Genomic DNA, 21,002 nt, shown 5'->3' with positions numbered 1-21,002 from the left:
AAGAAAAATAGTTTAAGAAAATAAAGATTAACTGCATAAATCTTTTTAGAAAACTTTTTAAAGAGAGCTGAAGGTACCTAGTTAGATCTTTAAATGTGTTGCTATCAAATATTACTTGCTTTGCAGGAAAAGTTTTCAAAGTCTGGACCAGCTTTCAGCAGAAGTTAGTCTTTCTCAATCCTCTCTGGATCCAGGTCACTCACAGGATGGGAAACAAGATGGAATTAACTTGTTAAATGAAGGTACAGAGCCAGTCTAATGTCTTCCTTTAATTTTGTTCATCATAGCTCTGAACTTCAGTCCTTGTGAGACAAATTTTCAGTGTGAAGAAAATACACACTGAAAAACATATTTTTCATTGTTCTGCGAAGTGTTTCAGCTTCCCTAAGGACTCTGCTTTCAAATAAGTTTGGATTTATGAAGATACCCAACCCACTTCTCTGTATTTAAAGCTAAGCTTCTAATACATTGCACATCTCTTTGTTCTCCATTACAGAACCAGTCAGCTTCACTACAAGGAGGATCTGCTGACATCTTTCTGCTATAACAAACTCCTTATGTTTCCTTTTTTTGGTTTTAAAAGAATGATTAAATGCATTGGATTTGCAACTACCACTGTCACTACATCTTGCATTTAGCATTTAACTGGAGATGCAGCCTGACAGTGTTTCCATTAAAACAGAGAGAGGAACATGATATGAACTGTCTATATAAATATAATATATGCACACACCCCCTTTCAAACCTGGATGCATATCAAAGCTTAGCTGCTCCACCTTGTGGGCAGTTCTGAAAAAGCGTGGAAATATTGGAAGATTTCTGAAATAGTATTTTGGGTATAGAATATAAATTGTTATAAAAGAATCCTTTTTGTATCTCATCAATTCTAAGCTTTAAATATATTTGCCAATACAAAACCCTAGGGTTACATAACCACTAAAACTTATTTTTAAAAAAATATCAAGGATAAAAAAATGGAAAGGTGTTTTTTGATTTGTTTGTTTTTGTTTGTTTTTGTTTTTGTTTTTTTTTTTGTTTGTTTGTTTTTAACTATAAGCACTATTAAAATCTAATTTAATTCAAGAATGATTTCAGCTCAGCCTGTAAGGCATGGGTAGGGATGTCTGTATACCTGGATGGGGAAGGTGTGGTGTAAGTTGTCTTCCCAATCGCATTTATGAAACATGCTGAAGCATACTATGGAATTCACAGTAGTGTAGATTAAATAACTTTTTCTGTCGTCACATTTTTTTATGGTCAACTAATCTTGTGTTGCAGAAATGATTAGCTTAATTCTTATTTTTCTTAACAGGAAAGGAAGACACGCCGTCATTGCTTGGTCTTTGTGGTTCTCTTACATCAGTAGCAAGCTACAAGTCTCTCACAAGCCTGAAATCAAGTGAATACCTTGCGAGTCCCACAACAGAGATGACAAGTCCAGGCTTAACACCATCTTGAGATGCACAAAAGAAGGAAGAGCTTTGTGCTGTATGCGTTTTGTTTCTGTTCCATAAGATGACTTGCAGTGAAGACTACTAGTTCTGAGTTAAAAAATAAGCTGCTTTATTTTTTCTTTTCAGGGATTCCTTTATAATTCACAAATTTGGTCAGTTTTCATTTGCGTTTTCTTTCCCCCAGAGGACTTTTCAGATATTCTATTTTAGTCTGGAATTATTTAAATCTCTTGGTCAGGTATAATGAATGTATAATGTGATGTTTATGACTGGTTTTTAAAATGAAACAGTGGGAAATCAGACCCATACTTAAATGCTATCAGCTTTGTTTCTCCTTGCACTAGCCTGGACCGGCTCTAGCCACTGTACACTGCAGTGCTCTAAGTATTTATCAACTCCTGCAGAACAGACAGGGAATCCTGAACACCAGTCTTTGTAGGCAAATAAATACCTAAAAATCCAGCTTTTTGTATGTGTATGTTGCGTAGGACCTCAAATAGCATATTTAACCTATCAACAGCTTTTCTCAAGCTGACTCAGTGTTAGGTTTTGCATTCCTGTTAATACCATGACACTTAGGAGATGTCCCAGTCACACTGAAACACAAACTCTTGAATTTGCATGTGAATAACAAATGTAACTCGATCATATAAATCAAGCATACATAGTGATTTGTAAATGGTGAGCAAACTCACTAGATGCTTTTAAGTGGCCTGGGTTACAGATAATCTAACATTATACAAAAAGTTTCTTGCTGAAAAGATGGGGGTTATGGATGATGGGGGTAAGCATCTTGCGAAGTTTGGATTCTGTGTTTATTGGCAAGATCCCAAGTAAAAAAGGGGAAACAATATAATGACTGTGTGTGTTAAAAGACTTTTCTCATCCCTGTAGTAGTGCAGTAGGTACTTTTCTTGCTTAGGTAATACAGCAGAACTTCTTTAAGTCAGTTTTCTCAAATTATTTGCCATCAATTTAAATTACTGATAGAAGAAAAAAAAGGGAGACTTTTTTTAAATGTAACTAACTTTCCAGATTACCCTACAGTTTCAAAGTTTGCAAAATAATTTTTGAATTGCGAACTATATTCTTAATTCTTTGTAAGATACAACGGATCCTTTATCTATGAATTTTGCTAATCAAGGGAATGCTTATCAGTATAATTAGTAACTTTTTAAACAAAGGTGGAATGCATGTAAGTATGTTGTATTTATAAGTGCTAGGGAAAATGCTTTTTTGTGCCAAAGAAGTTTCATAAATTGTTTACATGAGTAGCTGCAATACAAGACAGATTTTTAATTATTGCTTACTCCTAGGTGTTTACAGTATGTCACTACACTCTGTACAGGTTTAGTTGATTTGCCTCTTGTGATGATACCTTGGCTCTACTACTGCTTTAATCTGGTCATCATAGGGTGGGCTTGAAAGAAAGAGAATTCATTCTTACCTAAACTGAAATATTTAGTCTTTTTAAGTATGAGGCTATGCATTTCTGGAACTCAAGGCACTGATGGATTTAGCTAGAGGATGAGACTCCATCTCCTCAGCTTTCTAGTCCATGCTGCTGGAGGTCACTACATTCATGGTAGGGTACACAACCACTGATGCTGTTTTAATGCAGAATTTTAAAGCAGTTTAACAAAACCACCAGTTCTTTCAAGCCCTCATGTACTCACACAGGTAACTTCTCTGTAATAAACTCTGGCCATTAAATCCTTTCATATACCTTCAGAATGTCCATTACTTCATGGAACTTTTTGTTATTACATTAAGCACCTGTTTATTGAGTAACATTATTAAATATACATTTGTAAACCAGAGATGCATTTTTACTACAAATAAAATGAGGGAATCCATATTCCACAAGTTAACATTCTGCATCAATGTACAGTGATTTAATCGGTCTTGTTTGCTGTTAAACACTTCTCATATCACATCAGTGTTTTGGAGGGGCAGTAATCATGATCTTCAGTCGTGTTCATTGTTGGCTCTTTTCTTAGAGCCATGTGTCGTTTAGCTCAAGTCTTTTATGTAGTCTGATGTGTTTCTGGGTGTCATTTTGTGCATGGGCAACCAGTTACGTGCATCTTCTCAGTTCTAAACATTAACCATTTTTTAAAACAGAATTTTAAACTGCCAAAACTGTATGTTTTGTTGCCTTGATGTTCCATAAATGTTGCATGTAGATTAAAAATTTTGTATCATCACTAGTTACAAGTTGTTGCCTCTGTTTTAATCACACAGGATAAAGTAAGACCATTCAGTAAATTACAGCGTTACTGAGTTTATAGCAAATACGTTTCTTGCACAAGGAGGAGACTGGTTTTCTTACTCTGTATCATTCAGTGCCATCCAATATCTGCTGCTACTAGTTGTCTTAGACCTTATTTTGTAAATTTATGTTCAAAAGTCACAGTGGAAGAACAGTGTTAAAACATCTCCTCTGGCATCACCATAGTACCCAATGTCTTTATAAGAAGAGCATTTTTCAGTGTGTGAGGAATTTTCACCATGGACTAAACTCCATTTCTTGGGTAAAGTATACAAAAATATCAGTGTCTTAATGATCTGACTACTGAGTTGCTTTTGTATCAGCACCCCCCTCATTAAAATACACAAAAGAGTAGAATTCAACAACAGCATTGAAAATGCAGGAAAGGAGGGAGGTGGTGAGGGTAGTTAAAAAATAATTTAAATCATACAGAGGCGGCTCTAATTTAGTAATTCAAGTGTCTACAGGCAAGTGCAGTGCTGCAGCTGTTCCTACCAGCAGTGCAGCACACGGGGGCAGAGGGTGGCTGTGCCTGGGGCAGCAGCCTGAACACGCTCCTCCCGTCAGAGGGGCGCAGGGCTGAGTCAAGCTGGCAGGGAGTCCCTTCTTCATATGCCAGCAACCTTGGCCTTCCACAATAGGTGGCCCCATAGAAAGTGTGCATGGCCTGACCCTGCCTTGGAGCTATGTGACAGTGACAACTTGCACCTCCGAGAAACACGCGTAAGAGTGTTCCTGCAGAGCACCTGTACACGCCTTTGGCTTCAGTGCATAGGTGTGCTTTAATTTCTTTGAGTATTACCTTACACAACAAACCCCTCCTGCCCCTATCACTGTATGCACCATGCTGTCTCAGTATCTAATGACCATAAGTGTTTTTCCAGTTTGATTGAATTTTTCATTTAAAATAAACCTGAGAAGCTTTTATAATACGCACTTACACAAAATACAGAGCTGCAAATAACAAGCATGTATGGAATGAAATGCATGGCAAGCAGCAAGAATAAATATTTATTGAATTCACTCTGTATCAACCTCCTTACTGAGAAATAAATGTCTTTCAATTGGAAGCACAAAACATTTTTAAATGTAATTTTAAAACCCAACCAAAATGTTTAATCATGACTGAAAATTTAACCCAGTGGAAGTCACTATTCTTCATTGCTATGTCCAGCCTCAGTTTTTCTTCTCTTCTTCCTTTCTTTTTTCTTTTGTTCTTTCTTCCTTTCTTTTTTCTCTCCAGCTGCAAGAAAAGTCATAAAACCTTCAATGATAGTTTAAGGGTGATGTGTATTTTCTTAGTCTTAATGAAAGAAGTGAATTAATCCTTTGTGAAAGTTAAAAATGAAGCTTTATTTAGTTACCAAATGTAATGGTGGAAATTCACTGGGAATTCTAAAAAGCATCTTCACAGATCTAAATTGGCAAAACTTCTATCATATACTTTGACTTCATACAATTGGACGAAGAAGAATTAAGGATGTTGATTCTTTTTTTCATTTAAATGAGAAAAGAAAGACTTTCCATATTCATACGTGCTGATCATTATGGCACAAGCAGGAGCAACTTTAAACAGCCGTGGAGTAATACCTGCCCAGAAGAGAAAGGGAAGTATTCACTATCATTTGTTTTCAGATCCAAGTGCTGCAGTACAATGTGTTGTCACACTATATCGATACCATGGTACATCAGTTTAGAGCTGGGATTCTGCCTGCTCATATGCCTCAAAATACTGAATTTACTGGCTGTAGGTATTACCAGTGTAATAACCTTATGCCCTCACCTCTGCCCTCTTGTGTGGTCTGCCTGCCTCAATTCCATTGTGTCTCTGTCCCTTCTGACTCCATGCAACTGGAGCACCTGGACCTGCGGGGCTTCTGTGTTCCAGCACACTAGAGGTGGCCTCTACTAAAATGAAGAATCCCAGTCACATGTATAAATGATGGAATTTAAGTGTTAAATGTCTCCCATTACAGTTAACTGTAATCTTCCCAGTGGATGTTAGAAAGTGATTCAGTTTAGAGGAAGAGAAATAAGGTTGAATCCCCTTGTCCACACACAGCCAGCCCTCTACTTCCACTTGAAATGCAGACATCTGCAGAGAGCCAGCCCAGATGACACATGACCTATGGAGAACTTGTGTTGCTTTGGAACAGAAGCAAGGAGCCAGGCAGATTAACCCCAGTCATCTCAGCTACCTCTGTCCAACTGAACCCAACTGGTGGCTGCTGATCAAGAGTATCTCTAAACTCTGCTACCCCTGTGTCAAGACTTAAGTGTTTTAATCTATTAACTGAATTCAGTATCAATAATATTGATACTTTGTGGTGTCTTGCATTCTGTTAGCATCACTGCTCTGAAATATGTAGATTGTGTTGTTACCCAGCTATGTCATCACTGTACAGAGAGTAATCTCTTTCAGCAAACAAAAGTCTTGCAAGGCTTAACCAGCTGTGCAACCATTCACACAAGGGCCCCCAATGAGCCAGTGCAGTATGGTGAAGTCTGGTAAGTAGCCTGGATTTGGAATGTCTCTTGCAGATGGTCATTTTAGTATGAACTATAATAGGATTTTATCTCAGTATCATTTTAATATCAGTATCTTGTCGTTTCCACCTCAGGCTGCCACAGTCAGGCAGGACAGGGCCAATGTTTTCCCCTGTCTTCCTCTGATCACCAGCATACCTACAGAAGCTTTTCTTGCTGCCCTTGACATCCCTGGCCAGATTTATTTCCTAACCTGATCCCTGTCTGCTTGGACCATTTCTCTCTGACAGGTTATCTGTCTTTGCTTCCACCCTCTGCTGGCTTCCTTATTGTGTCTGTTTGTCCAGGAGCTCCTTCTTCCTCCATACAGGCCTGCTGGAGTTTTCAGCTGTTTCTCTTTGCTGGGATACATTGTTCCTGAGCCTGGAGAAGGTGATTCTTCAATATTAACCAGCTTTCTTGGACCTCTCTTCTCTCCAGGGCTTTACCACGGTACTCTACCAAGAAGAGGCCAAAGTCTGTATGTCTGTTGCTTTATATATGCACACACTTGCATAACTGACAGTGTTCACAGAAATGGAAATATATAAATTATGCATGAAAACATCTATAACTAAGAACTCTCTAGTCTGAATTTTTTTAGAGATAGGAAAAAATTTACCAGTAAATAATCCAGTAATCCCATTTCCAGCGACAATTTTCCTCATAACTGCCCAGGTTGATTTACCATCCTTCTGTGGAACTCAATATAGTACAAGACAGTGAATTAGGCAATCCATACAGTGCCACAGAATATTTTAGAAATTAGAGACAGTCACAGATGTAACTGTTAAAATTAACAAAAAAAAAGGAGTTAAATGTATCATACAGTATGTTAAATTAATACAGTATGCAAATACACTAGTTGGAACAGCAAGGCATGGCAAAGCCCTGTAGTAACACCTAGGGTAAGATATATGAATAGCTGCTATAGTCTTTACTGCTGATACAGTTGAAAAAAAGCCAAAACAGTTTCATAGAATACATTCATCAGGAATACCCCACAGGTCTTGGAAGCCAAAAATTATTTTTGCAGTCACAGTGAGACAAAATGTGGATGCATAGTCAGTATCCAACTCTACAGTAACTGGATTTGGAAAGAATTAAACTGGCACAAATTAAAGGTTACCATAATAGAATTTTAAAAATAGAAATTAATCTGGTTAAAATCAGCCTAATAAATATATGGCAGACGTGTTTCAAAGTGGTGTTAGGAAGGAATTATTACATTTATCAGCACAGGAAAATAATTAAAAACAGTAACTATTTAATATTTAATTTTTTTTAAAAAATATTTTCTCCAATAAAATAATAATACATTTTTTTCAAGGATTTTTATTCTTACCAGCCACTTACTTTTTAAGGTCTCACTCTCCCAAAGTTGAGTCTGCCTATGTGTTTTCACTACATCAAATGGCTGAGTTGTGACAGCTGCAATCTATCAGAAAACCAGTGTTAATGTTAGTGCACAAAAAAATTAAAATTTAACCCTAAATTTTTTTTATTCCAAGCACATGATATTTTTAAGTCTTGTACGTCAGAACACTGTAGCTTATTCCGTTGTATTTAGTCAGGTTGAATGCCACACAATGTGTTTAAAGTACAATTACCCCCAAATATACAACATTTCTGAGAGAATCATCTAAAATCATATCTCTTTTAAATAGTTTATTAGTGATAATAATAAAGAATAGTACTAGAAATGAAATTATATACTTACAGACCCAGATGCTGCTCCTGAAGTAAAAGAAACAAAAAACGTAGGTTCATTTGCACCAACTTCCTTGCACATTGTTTTCTTGAGATGTTCGTAATTGTACCAATACATTGCTATGATTACAAAAAAAATAAACTTGCATTACAACAGACTTGTATGTCAAATACAAAAATTCTTATATCAAGTCCAGATGTAAGAACTCTACTGTGACAAAAGAAACAAACAGAAACAAGAGTTGAAAGCATAATAATCCTATGTGATAACCCATGGACTGATCCCCTTGTTCTCCATATCCCAAATTTCTTCATATGATACAAATTAGCCTAATCATTTTGTCATTCCCTTAGGTGACCCCTACCTTCATACAATCTAACCCAAGCACTATAAAACTCACATTCAATTTAACATAAATCAAAATGTAGGCTTCTAATGACTCGCTATGTTTTCAGACATATTTCATGTTTCATAGATCTCACTAATTCTATAAAAACACATTTCATACTAAATAAAATGTTGCTTAGGACTTCCTCATACTTTTTTGAGGCACAGTATAAAATTTAATTCTGAGAGAACCAAAAAATATTATTTTGCTCCCTGAAATTACTAACAGGGGAATGCCTCTGTGGGGATTGTCAAAGGAAAGCCAGCAAACAACTTTTAGGAATAACATCTGTTTCTGCGACCATCTGCTGAACTAAACTGCACTTTTTCTGCTTTCTGACTAAAACTTCAAGCTATATACTGCTGGGCTGAATTAGTAATTCCTCATGGCAGCTGGCTGACTAAATACTGAAAATGATGGCTCCATATCCTGAAAGGTAGCTATGCGTCATTCAGCGCTGAGTTTCTGCTGGAGGTTGTGCCAGCAGAAAAATCTCACAGCTTTTTCTTGCCACGGAGACTACCAGCACACATGTGTGGCCTCCAATGTTTTGCAAAAGTAAAAGCAGGCAGTATCTCAGAAGGCATTCTGAGAATTTGAGGAGAGCTTACTATTGAAATGTACAAACCCCAAATTTAATATAAATTATCTAAATCCAAAATTTTCTTAAGCACCTAACAGGACTCATTTCCCTGAATACCATTTACATTTATATTGTCTGTGACACCGCTTAAGGAAGGACTCAAATATTATTATTAAACCAGTTTTTGTGTTTATAAACATTCATAACTTAAGTTTTGTTCAGTCTAGTTAGTGTCCCAAGGAACATGCTTGGAACACGTAATGAACACCTGGGCTAGGAATAGAGTGGAATTCTGATTATCCTGTGTGCTGTTTGACTGTTTTCAATAGGACCTGCTTTCTCAACTCAGTGTTACACTGATTTGAACTCTTGAGATATCTGACTTGAACTCCCTGCAGCGAAGATGCAAACTGAGAACACCAGAGATTCAGCTTCTGTTGGGGCATCATTCAAAATGAAGAGCTCAGACTGAAGGTACAAAGGGAGCACATCATATCAGATAGAGAGCACTTACAAGGAAAAAAATTTCAGGAAACACAGTCAGAAAAGGCATTAAGCAGTTTTAAACACCCTTAGCTTTATATAAGCAGAATTTTGTGGCATTTGGGTTTTTTTAAAATACATTTTCCTTTACTCATGCTTCTAACTTGCCTATTCACTATTGGTTGAGCAGTTCTCAACATGCAGCTACTCCCTTATAGGTGAACTTGAGCCTCTACCATCATGGCCACAAAGTACTGGGCACAGATGAGGGAGTGCCCACTGGCTGTCCCAGGAATGCCAGAGCAGCGTGGAGACTGACTCAAAATCAACAAGCCTGGTTTGGATCAGTGGAGGAACAGCAGGTGTGGACACAAGAATCTGAAAAGGGCTGAGGAGAATGCACATCATCTTAGTGCCCTCTTCCTTGTGCACTCCCTCACAGTGCTCTGATCTTCCCACTCCATTAAAAGCAGCAGGGGGAGGGAAGCTCGCTAGCTCCAGCCACACTGCTACAGACAGACATCAATAAAAGAGCAAGAGTTTCTACTTGAAGTCAGACAGCAGGAATCAGATGAAGAATTTGAGAGTTCCCTTACAAACCTTAGAGAACAGCCTAAGAGAAAACTGTATTTGGCAGAGAAGAAAAATAAGTAAATTAAAAATAAATATTGAACATGAAATACTTCAGACAAAAGACTCAGATGAATTCTGGCAGCTGTCTTTAGCCTTACTGAAACCTTGTTTTCATAGGTTCAGAAGCCTTCCCTATCACAGAAGACTAAAATTAAGTCCCATCGAGGAAATGTATCTTTAAGTGGGAAATACACTCCAATCACAATTATCAAACACTGCCCAGTAGCTAAGTGAAAGAGAACAGAGCATTATAAATTCTAAAAAGAAGACAGCTGAAATGACTTGGTTCAGTTAACTCACTTAACTACCAACTGCAATTTTTAAGTGAAGTATCCTTATCATACACCACTTACGTCTCAGTTTGGGTCACAGCCAATTTAAAATTTATTCTGGGTATACATATCCTGTAACAGCCCCAACCAGTGACTGGCCCACTAGATTGTTGGAAACACAAATTAAATTTGATATCAGATCATCTTAAGAATGAAGTAGGAGAACAGAGATAGCAGGTCAAATACGTCAAAGGTTCTCTGACTCCAAAACCAGGTTTGAGTAAGAATCTTTCTAAAAATAGGTTTGAGGAATTTTTCTGGGCCAACATAAAGTGTTTAAAGATGTTATTCCTGGTACTACCCCAGTGACAGAAACTGCTTCAACAACAATTGATGTTTGATGATCCAAAATTGCTCTGACAAAACCAGGCCTTAAAGAGACAGGGCTTTCTGGTCCCTTAGCAGTCTCCCCTGTAACATCTGTCCCAGTTATCTTAAGTAATAGCCCTAGGACTAGTTATGCTTTGAATCAGACTTTTCTTCTTCTAGGCTTTCAGCTTTGGAGTCATGCTAAGGAGTTTTTTGGAGCAGTTATATAAATGAATTCATCTTGATTAAAAAAAAAAAAAAAATCTTGAAGACACTACTGTGTCACTCTCTGTACATGTTTCCAAAGTTATGTAACAAGGACACTTAGATACAGCATGTTTATCAGAAAATAGCCACTATTTCTATCACAGAGAAAATTTCCAACTGAAACTCTTCAAAAGCAGTCACTGTGTAAGCTAAAGATGAGAAGAAAGAGTAAGTACAGAGAAAGAGAATGTACCAATGAATCCTATCTGGTATCCACAAACAAAATGGGGGGAAAAATTCACATCTCCCGAGAGCTTATAAATAAAAATGCTCAAAAGAGATAAAGCAAATTTCAATCATTCCTAAAGCCAACCATTAAAATCTAAACCTAAAAGCACAGAAAAAGAATATAAAAACAAAAACCTGCATGGTAAATAAACCTTACCTGAGAAAGGTACATCTCTCAGAATAGTTGAAGTCCAGCCTGCCCACAGGGAGAACCACCCATCCACAGCCACTTTGGTGCTGATACACAGGTACAGCTGCTTGTAGGACAACGTGCGATACTGCATTTGAGTTTTGATCAGCTCCAGGGGACTCACCACAGTAACAGAACCAACTGCAAAGGAAACATGGCTTTTTGAGAAAAAGCAATATTTAATAGTACAATTTCCTGAATATTCAAGTCATGTCTCACCTTATTTTATATATTTGATTATTTTCAACTCTCCTTGAACTAATCCTCAAAATAAGTTTAGTTTCCCTTCCAGATAAGAAAACCATGCCTATTCACAGTACCTATGTTTACAGTTTAGGACTTTTTTTCAATGCTAGCACGTTGTAATCAATGTAATGTGTTGAAAATCCTAATTTTCAGATTTAACACCTAAACAGGCTAAAAAACTTCAAGTATTTGCACTCAATTATTTTCATTAGTTGCCATTTTAAACTGTAACTTGAAGAAAGCAATCGATGTTTAAGGAATTTTTTTGTGTTAAGGACAGAATTGTAGTTACAGATTTAAGATTTCTAAGCACCTTTGCCACTATTATTTTAAACCATCAATAAGGATTAACAGGTAATCTGTAGCTGATAAAGTTACTCTTGCATCTTGCATAACAGTCAGTGAGTCATCATTCAGTAACAAGCTACCATCACACATCTAACAGACATTAAAAATTTTACTAGATGCAAGAATTTTTCTTGTGTTGCTGGAATAAGGTTTTACACATGAATTTAAAATCTGGAACGGCCTAATAAGAACAATGTGCAACCACCACAAAATAGCAATTCTTTTTCCACCGGTCTGCCAGTGCCCCCATGGTTGCCACAGGTAGAACATGGAACTGCATCTTCAGACCCTTCTAAGAAAGCCCTAAAATATATTATCTGACTTAATTCTACAAAAATAGATGAGGAAAAGGATAAACAAAAGCAAGAAAATATACAAATTACATCCAAATCATACAGCAGTAAAACCAGTACAAGTCCAATTTTCATCTTTGTTTTAATTACCTATGTACCTTCCAATTATAACAAATAACAATGTTTGTTATTAGATTGATGGCAGAACAGACTTAAACTGTCCTTAGTAGAAATCTATAAATATAAAATTTTGAATAAATTACAAATGTAATGAAAGTGTTTCAGCAAAACCAAATCTCATTATTCCAGGTTAGAGGGCTTTGTTGCCCAAGAAATACTTGGTAATGACAGTATTCTTTCCTATCCCTCATTTAAACCCACTGCATATTTACTTTAAATAAAAATCAACAAAACAAACCCACAAAAACAGCACACAGGTATTATGTTCTAATTTTCTCTTTAAACAGAAGACAACTTACATCTGCTTAAGGAACCTGCAATAACTGGAACATACTCATCATTCTTTCCTGGTCTATTTTTCAAAGCTTCACACAGATGGTCATAGCAGGTAAAATAGATGGCTGTAGTAGGAATTGCCATTATTCTAAAATATAAGAGAGGAGATTTAAATTAAGTCAAGGAAAGCATGAGAATAAAGTCAACTGTCTTGTATGGATATTTTATTTATATTAAAAAAAAAAAAAAAAGAAAAAAAAAAAAAAGTTAAATCTCCAGCTGTGTGTACTGGATTAATTAAAAAAAAAAAAAAAATTAATCCCACAGCTTTGATTCACTGCCTCTAGTTCAGAGTTTCAAACCCACACATTTCCCAGATTTTCATTTCATTAGGGAAAACTGTAAGTAAAATGATGGTAGATTATCTCAGTCAAAATCTATTCCATATCAGAACTATTTTGATAAAGAATGTGAAAGATCTGGAAATGAAGAATCCAAACAAAATATTACAGAAGTACTACTAACCTTAATTTTTATTTATGTAACAAATGAATATTATGCTCTTGATCAGCAGCCACAATAGTCACTACTTGAGAGACAACACAGTAGCAAAAATTTAAGCTTTCTCCATACCAGCATAGTACAGACTATAGTAACAACAGGTAGAGTCAATAGTCAGTGCAGGGCTAAAACATCACATTTTACTATAAAATGGCAATTACATTTCTGCATTGTGTTTGTGCCAATACAGCATGTACCACCATTACCAGAAAACACCGAGGACCGTCATGCTTGGAAAACCAACATGGCTTAGTTTAGATCTTCTCTTCTACTTGTGTGACTTTCTCCAGTAAAGAAGTTAGTTCTCTGCTGGAGAACAGAACACATGCTTTGTAAAAAACTGAATTAACTGGAACACTTCAGTCAGGTCCTAAAGTTTATATTTTGAAATTGCCACATACTGGAGGGTAAACAAGGCTGACCTCCACCATGCTTTGCTCTTTTTTGTGCCTATACACTGAGTACTGTCTGCAGATCGAAAGTGTACCAGTGCTTCCCACTGGGCACTTCTCACTTTACACCTTACAAGATACAAGTCAAATTTGAAAACTTTCTTGGTTTTTGAAGGAGAACGTAATTATAGAGGTCTTAATTTCTATCTGAACCAGGTTAATATGAATAAAAAAAATAAAACAGTTTGGGGCTATTAAGTCTGAAGAGAAGACCAGGAGATATGATTGCAATGTTTAAATAAGTAAATTGCTCTTGTAAAGAGAAAATTATTATCTGTTTATCCAGATAGAATAAACACCCAAAGTTCTTTGAAATAAAGAAGATGATTACAAAAACGAGGTGCAACACCAGAGTGTCTGGAAAGAGCTGTGCTGCTGATAGCAAGTCATTAAATAGCAAGATACAACAAGAAGAAAGTGTTGAAGACAGGCTCTCTCTAGTGACCAGGTCTGATCCTGTGATTTGATGATTCTGTCAAAGGAATGGTTATAGTAAAACAACAACAACAAAAAGCAGCATGAGAAGTCTTTTGATCCTGCTTAACAACTACCGAGAATGTATCAGGAAATTCTAAAATCTGGCAAGAATTATACTGTCCATAGACATTTCTCATCAAACTGATTAGTCTGCAACTTCAGAATTGACCACATTTTTAAAATAACTTAGAAAAAAGCAGAATAATTTCAAAAATAATTAAGTAATTTTTTTAACAATAACTTACAGCATGTTACCAACAAAACCCATTCAACTTACAGTGTTGGGGAAAGCCCACTCCATAGCACCTTAATTCCCTCTATTTGAATAATTTTCACAAATGCATCCTAAAAATATAACCAGGAAAAGAGCAATAATTAGCTACAAAGTTTTGTAGTTAGTAATATATTTTAGCTGGCAGAACACAAAACTAATGTTTTTAGAAATGTGCTTCTAAAGTGGCTTATCATTTTAAGATTCCAATTTTGTAACTGCTTACACAAGCTATCACACTTAACTATGCAAACAGCTCCACTGAGCCGAACAGAATAATTTATATTACTGAAATTAAGAATTTCCTTCCATCTTTAAAAAGCCAAAGTACTAAGTGTTTATCAGTGACTGCCTTACGAATTACTGTTTTCAGAACTAATATGGCATTGCAGCAACTTGTGGAAACTTCCCCAAAAAATCCACTAAAATATTTTTTTCAATATGTAGCAGAGTTTCTAGGCATGAAATAGCAACTAATTCGCAAAGATTCTTCAATATTAGGTTCCTCTGACAACGTGACCCCATACATGCAATGTATATACCGTACACAAGCTTGCAATTACTATTACAGCTGTCCTGTATATTCCCAGGAGACTGACAGCAGAGCAACACTAAACCTTGAAGATCATTCAACTGAAATCACAAGCAAAACACAACCTTTGTAATGTCAGGATACCTCATTTTCTTAAAACATCTGGGGAAAGAAGTTGAGAGTCAATGGATTAGAATATGGCTAAGACCAGACATTATCACAGGGCCTCAAAAGATAGAAAGTCTGGCAAGCCATGAAAAGGACTTAGGGGAAGAAAAAAGCAAATAGCTTTAGAGGAGACAGCCTTGATGGACTAATCCTGTGAGGTAAAAACTGAATAGGAAAAACAAAGAAATGGTTTACTACAATAAACCTGACCAGCTTTGAAAGGAAGCCAAGAATCCCTAGAGGTCCTAGCATGGTTTAACAAAAAAAGACACATTTATACTAGCTAGTTAATGTTTATAACCCAGTTTCAACAAATTTACAAAGATAAAAGGACTCATTAAAAAAAAAAAAGAAAAAAAAAAGAAGATAAAATTATGATGGTCATTCTTCCTTAAGAATCACTCTATTATGGCACAAACAGGTATACATTCATGTCAAACAGAAAACTAAGTAACTTTCTACATTTACACAGTAGAGCTAATTGAAAAAAAATCACACTTGTAAAGTTATTAATTTTTTAAAAAGCCTGTAAACCTGCTGAATACACCTTTTGCATTAACATCCCATTCTCAAGATTTTAATTCTGAAAAATCCTTGATCATAGGTTTAATTTCATGGCAGAGTCAAAAAAAAATTGACTAATGAACCAGCATGACAGTATCAGCCAACAAGTCTGTTTCAAGTGTCTGGGAAAATGCTAGTCCCACAAGTCTTAATGGATAGAGAACTTGAGACATGAACTTAACATTAAACACTGTCTGTACCATTAGTTCAGCTCAGGAGCATATTGGGAGATGTGAGGGCACAACGGCTGTAAGCAGGTAAGAGAGAATTGTTATCTGCAATAAACAACTACTGCCAATATGTGGGGAAGTGGGGAAAATAAAATCATAAAGCCAGTAACCTGTGAGGAGAGCTGTGCAGCTGCCTCCTTGCTCATCTTAAGGAAGGAATATGTATCTTATTGCAGAGGGTAGAAAGTATAATCAATCAGCAGTGTAACCACATGAAGACCCTCACCAATGAAAACAGATTTCAGTAGAACCCGCAAACCCCTGAAAACTTTACAGTATGCTACTTAAAAATGCACAGTTTTATATAATGTAAAATGTTCTTACCAATGTTCCTTTGAAATGCCCAGGCTTTTTATACCACGTTTTGCTGTCCCCACGTCCACAAACATATACATGACTCGTAAGACCACTGGAGTATACAAAACACTTTCCTAATAAAATGGTGTATAAGAATATAGTTAATGCTTATAAGGTTGTTTTTTACACTACAGCAATTTCAAATTGGATATAATGGCAACACAGATTTATCTCTGCTTAAACCTGTTAAGACACGGAGAGGCAAAATAATTTTGGTAAGTCAGTAATGACAAATTAGGTCAAAGGAAAGAGGGTACAAATGTACCACTAAGACTAACCCAACTAAATGGAACTGCCTTCACATGGCTCTAAGAGACATGTTTAGGTTATACTACCTAAACATCTGCTGATGGTAAAACTAAGACAAGACCTGAACATCACTGTTGTATGTAACTGTGAACATCTTTCAGACTTTTAAATCTTTTATTAAGTAGCCTCAGCATCCACTTCAAGTGGAGGTAATAACCTTATCTGTATTATTATTTCTTATCTTGGTCTGTATTAATACTACATCATCCCCTCCATTTGTTTTTCATTTCTTCTACATCATGTACTTTCAACCTGTTTGATAAAATGTTACTGCCATTATGAAAACATACTTTAAGCTTCACATTCATAGTTTTCTGAAGGATTTAGAGCTTACTCAAAATCAAGATAGAAGGCACAAGTATTTTTCCTAATTTCATTTGCAAGTGTGACTATAAATACTCACCTCCACATTCAACATGCAAAACCAGTCATCTTCTTTCCTTTTAAATGTCTTTTACTAAGTACAAGTAAATAGTAGGAACCATTAGCACATCTTTGAGAGCACAGTATCTCCATCTATTTAGAACCCAAGTGGCAAGTGACTTGTTAAGACTTCTCCATTTCAAAAATCTCTGGATTCTGAAGGAGATGAACTTTGATATAACATCCTGACCGTATAAGTCCCCTGATGAAATATTTATTAATTTAGTAACAGCTTTTTATTGTTTGACTCAACTCGGTATTAGTTGTGCATTCTGCCATAATGAAAATGTTAAGACAGGGAAAAAAAAAAAAAAAACCAAAACAAAGCAAACCGACACACAAAAAAACCACCTAACCCCAACGGTTTAAAATGGTATGGATGAATGGGTTTTGGGTTTTTTTTTCTACTGTGTTTGTTTAGTATATACTGGTGTGTTGCTTTCTACCCCCCCCCCCCCAGCAATACTGGAGAAACAAACTCAAACATTCTGCACCTGAGCACACCACCATGACAACTATCAGCTAAATATAAGAGCAAAAAGCAAACTGTGTCCCCCATTACACTACACATTTGTTTGTTTACCTTTATGGAATGGATTGCTCTGGGCTTGCAGTCGAGTTTTGATAACATCAAGAGGAGTTACTAAAATGAAACAAAAGTCATTTAGAAACACCCTGGATGCCCTGAAAATGTAGAATTTTACAGATTATCATGAATTTACCTTATCATGAACTTCTACAACCTTTTTTTGTTTCCAGAGGGGGAAAAAAAAAACCCCTAACAGTTTTTACACTGTTATTAGGCAGAGAGAAAAGGGATGTAAGCAGACAATGTTATCAGAGACGAAAGATAACAACACACTCTGTATGGTATGCAAGACATCAAACCTATCTTTCCTAATTTACTAACAACGTTGTCACATTGCTGGAAATAGGCTGGAAATTTTAGAGATACACAAAGCTCATTCAAAAACCACTGTGTCATGTTGTTGGAAATTGCTAAAACTCATTATATAATGTTTTGCTGCTAACCTTTTATAAGTAGCATACCCCAAGGCATACAAAATCAAATTTTGGCCTCTGCTATATAAAATAGCACAGCATTCTTCACATGTTTGTTCTTTTTCAATAAACTGACCATAATACAATTTTTTAAAAAAAAAAAAAGTTAAATTCATTACATACTTCTCTTTTTTGCTGCATGTAGCCACTATGTAAAAAGTAGCGGTTCTTGAAAAGTAAGTGAAGGTTTAGTGAATATTTCACTGCTTCCACTGCAGCCCTTACAACTATCACAGCCTAAGAAACGCTGAACACTGCAGTGGCTGGGCAGCTGGACCACCTTCCTCTGATTATATTGGCTGAGGGCTTGATTCAGTTGCCTGCATATAAGCACCTGGTCCCATCTGGGTCTCTAAGGTATCCAAAATACCTACAGAGTTGACAGAAATGACACAAGACCTACAACCTCACTCACCAAGTGTCAGCTAAAGTCAAACACTCTAGTCTGTCTCTCACAGAAGGCACTCCTATGCTCAGGCAATGCAGTCACACCTTAGCTCTCTGCTGCTGCCTCTCAGTTGACTAACAGGTAGTTGAATATTTGGCTCACACTTCAGTGTCTCAATGTAGGGGTCAAAACGTGACTCCTAGAGCTCAGCTAAACTGATTTAAATTTGCCATCTAGTAGCATTTCAGCCACTCATGCTATTCTAGCTCATCTCAGGCTGGCACCTCAGACAGAAGCCAGTCTCCTATACCTCTCTTGATGACCAACACCTTACCCTGTACTAGAATTGTGGGTATGTACGCGTAATTGAAATCTGTCTTTGGAATTCCACAGGTCTGATGTACAGGACACACAGCGAAACAGAACAAAAAGACAAATTTGACATGTTCCTGCTAAGATCCTATTTTGTAAACATTCGGAGATTTTGTGGGGGGAAATCACGCTTAGAAAATTGCACATTTCCCTGCAGATTAATCGACATTAAATCTAAAGTCACAACTAAAGGCTATCTTAAAACAAAAAGCAACAGAAGCACAAAGTATGAGCTAATGAGCTTGTAGAATTCCAAGAGACATGAAGTGCTGAATGTAATCAACCAATGCCTCCTTAGGTGTGCATGTGGAAGGGGTTCCTGAGTGATGTGACTGAATGTGAGGTAGAAGATGAAATCCATTCACTGTCCAGAAGTTTAATAGAGTAACAAAAGTGTATCCTTAAAAACAATGTTTAGGGAAAAAAAGAAAAAAAAACCCAAACCAAATCTAACAATAAAAGTATTTGACAGGGTAAGACATCAGAGAACAATTGTTGTTACTTCACCTCATTGGGACCGGCCTTGTAGGATTTGTGTGCTGTATTGTAAAGCAGACTTTTATCTACAGTATTTTCAAAGCAGCAGGAAATATGGAAATTTTTATTAATAACTTAGTTTCTTTTCAACAGAAAGCAATGAATAACTACACCAAATGGAACAAAAAAACCCCGGAAATTCAAAGTTAGTAAATAATATTCTTCTGTTCATAAATAGTTAGATATTATCAGGGACCCAAAAGATTTCAATTAACCATTTTTTTTTTTTTTTAAGACAACAAAAGAGAGAAAACTATCAAAAATATCTTTGTTGAACATATTAGTGGAAAATACATAAGCAGACATTATGCTGAGTCAAACTGAAGAGTAATCACTTTGTAAGTGTCTCTCTGTGGCCAGCTTCATAGTTTGCCTTACCAAATAATGATGTAATTATAGCTCCACAACAAGAGGCTATTGCATGCTGAACAATGGTTAGTTTTTGTATGTTGATATCACTCATTTCAGCCATGGCTTTATCCCCACAGAAGAAAAACCTGTCCAAGAACCAAAAAACATACTGTAAGCCTAGGCTCAAAATTTGCAGAAAAAAGTCAAGGGATAAATATTTTCAATTTTCATTACTAAGTTATGTAGAACCAGCAATATTACTTTTCTTCTTATATACAAGCATCTCAGTAATTTTTGAGATTTGAGAGTATTTGAGCCATGCTTTGCAAATAATTTTTCTAAAGACAACAAATCTTCAAAATCCTTCTTGCATGAATTAGAACACTTGTATGTTCTTGCAAACCACATTAAATGTTTAACACGTATCATAAATGGTTAACACGTATTACCTTTAACTGCAGCAAAATGTTTATGAGCATGCAAATAATCCGAACAAAGATAAACTCCCAGCCTGTGGCCCATAAACTGCAGAATAATTAACCCAGCCCTTCTCTTGCTCCCATCCCTCCTGAGAGAAGCCACAAAGGTCTCCTGGCTGATCCTACAGCCAGAGCCTGCGAGTGACGTACCCTGGCATGCTCCTCGTGTAATAGGGATTAACTACTCATAGTGCTACCATCAAATGTCAATTCCATGAACAAATCCTGCTCTACGGCTGCATAGGCATGGTCACAGCAATTTAGGAATGCAGTTATCTGCAACTAGCCAGGACAGGAGAAGATAAAAATACTTCAGAAAATAAAATCGCCAAGTAGAGGTGTCTCCTTCAAAATGCACCACTGTGCTTAAGTGCAGCCCTAACTTTATTTAAGATGTTGATCTAAACTTTTCATTGGCTATATAAGAAAGTTGTGTTATTTCCACTGCGTCTCAAGTTAGGAGAAAAAAAAAAAAAAATTAAGTTGCACAGACCAACTCTGGCTTCTCAAGTGCTCACCACTGTAACAGTGGGTGGGGATATTGTCTATTTTTCACGTATCTTTCCCTCAGAATGGGACCGCTGCCCAGAATTGCGTGCATACCCATTTATCAGTCAGCGCCCGGCTGCGCCCGCGAGGACAAAGCTCTCCGCCACTCGAGCACAGCCTGGGCTGTGGCGAGGAGAGAAGAACGCCGCACTCCTACCCCGCCTCCCGAGCCGAGGCCGCCGAGCTCCGTCCCTACGGCCT

General features: G+C 36.6%; 2 protein-coding genes across 2 annotated transcripts in view; one reads left to right on the top strand and one right to left on the bottom strand.

Annotated features, from left to right (window-relative positions):
- Window positions 1–2,824, top strand: part of RUNDC3B (RUN domain containing 3B) — a 51,160-nt gene extending 48,336 nt beyond the window's left edge. The window contains exons 10-11 of the mRNA XM_040058383.2: window positions 127–242; window positions 1,313–2,824. Coding sequence (XP_039914317.1) covers window positions 127–242; window positions 1,313–1,458 — 262 coding nt within the window. The 3' untranslated portion in view covers window positions 1,459–2,824. The remainder of the gene's footprint in view (window positions 1–126; window positions 243–1,312) is intronic.
- Window positions 2,825–4,717: 1,893 nt separating this feature from the next.
- SLC25A40 (solute carrier family 25 member 40) lies at window positions 4,718–20,985 on the bottom strand. Its single transcript, XM_040058396.2, has 12 exons — window positions 20,856–20,985; window positions 19,801–19,919; window positions 17,647–17,706; window positions 16,299–16,405; window positions 14,487–14,554; window positions 12,743–12,867; window positions 11,344–11,517; window positions 7,973–8,082; window positions 7,609–7,690; window positions 6,875–6,955; window positions 5,091–5,316; window positions 4,718–4,969 (listed from the first exon to the last, which is right to left on the bottom strand). The coding sequence occupies exons 2-11, from the start codon at window positions 19,892–19,894 to the stop codon at window positions 5,201–5,203; spliced, it is 1,017 nt and encodes a 338-aa protein (XP_039914330.1). The 5' UTR covers window positions 19,895–19,919; window positions 20,856–20,985; the 3' UTR covers window positions 4,718–4,969; window positions 5,091–5,200.
- Window positions 20,986–21,002: the final 17 nt, after the last annotated feature.

This window comes from Hirundo rustica, chromosome 1 (genome assembly GCF_015227805.2).
Source record: "Hirundo rustica isolate bHirRus1 chromosome 1, bHirRus1.pri.v3, whole genome shotgun sequence".
NCBI lineage: Eukaryota > Metazoa > Chordata > Aves > Passeriformes > Hirundinidae > Hirundo > Hirundo rustica.
The sequence above is the reverse complement of the archived record's forward strand: the minus strand, read 5'-3'. Positions and strand labels throughout refer to the sequence as shown.

Bases quoted from the DNA above. Each gene is read 5' to 3' on its own strand.
- SLC25A40 (XM_040058396.2), bottom strand. From the start codon at position 19,894: ATGGCTGAAATGAGTGATATCAACATACAAAAACTAACCATTGTTCAG. The intron at 8,083-11,343 runs GTAAGGTTTATT...TTGTAATCATAG, and splicing joins GAGAGATGTACCTTTCTCAG to CAATGTATTGGTACAATTAC. The intron at 7,691-7,972 runs GTAAGTATATAA...GTTTTCTGATAG, and splicing joins CAGGAGCAGCATCTGGGTCT to ATTGCAGCTGTCACAACTCA.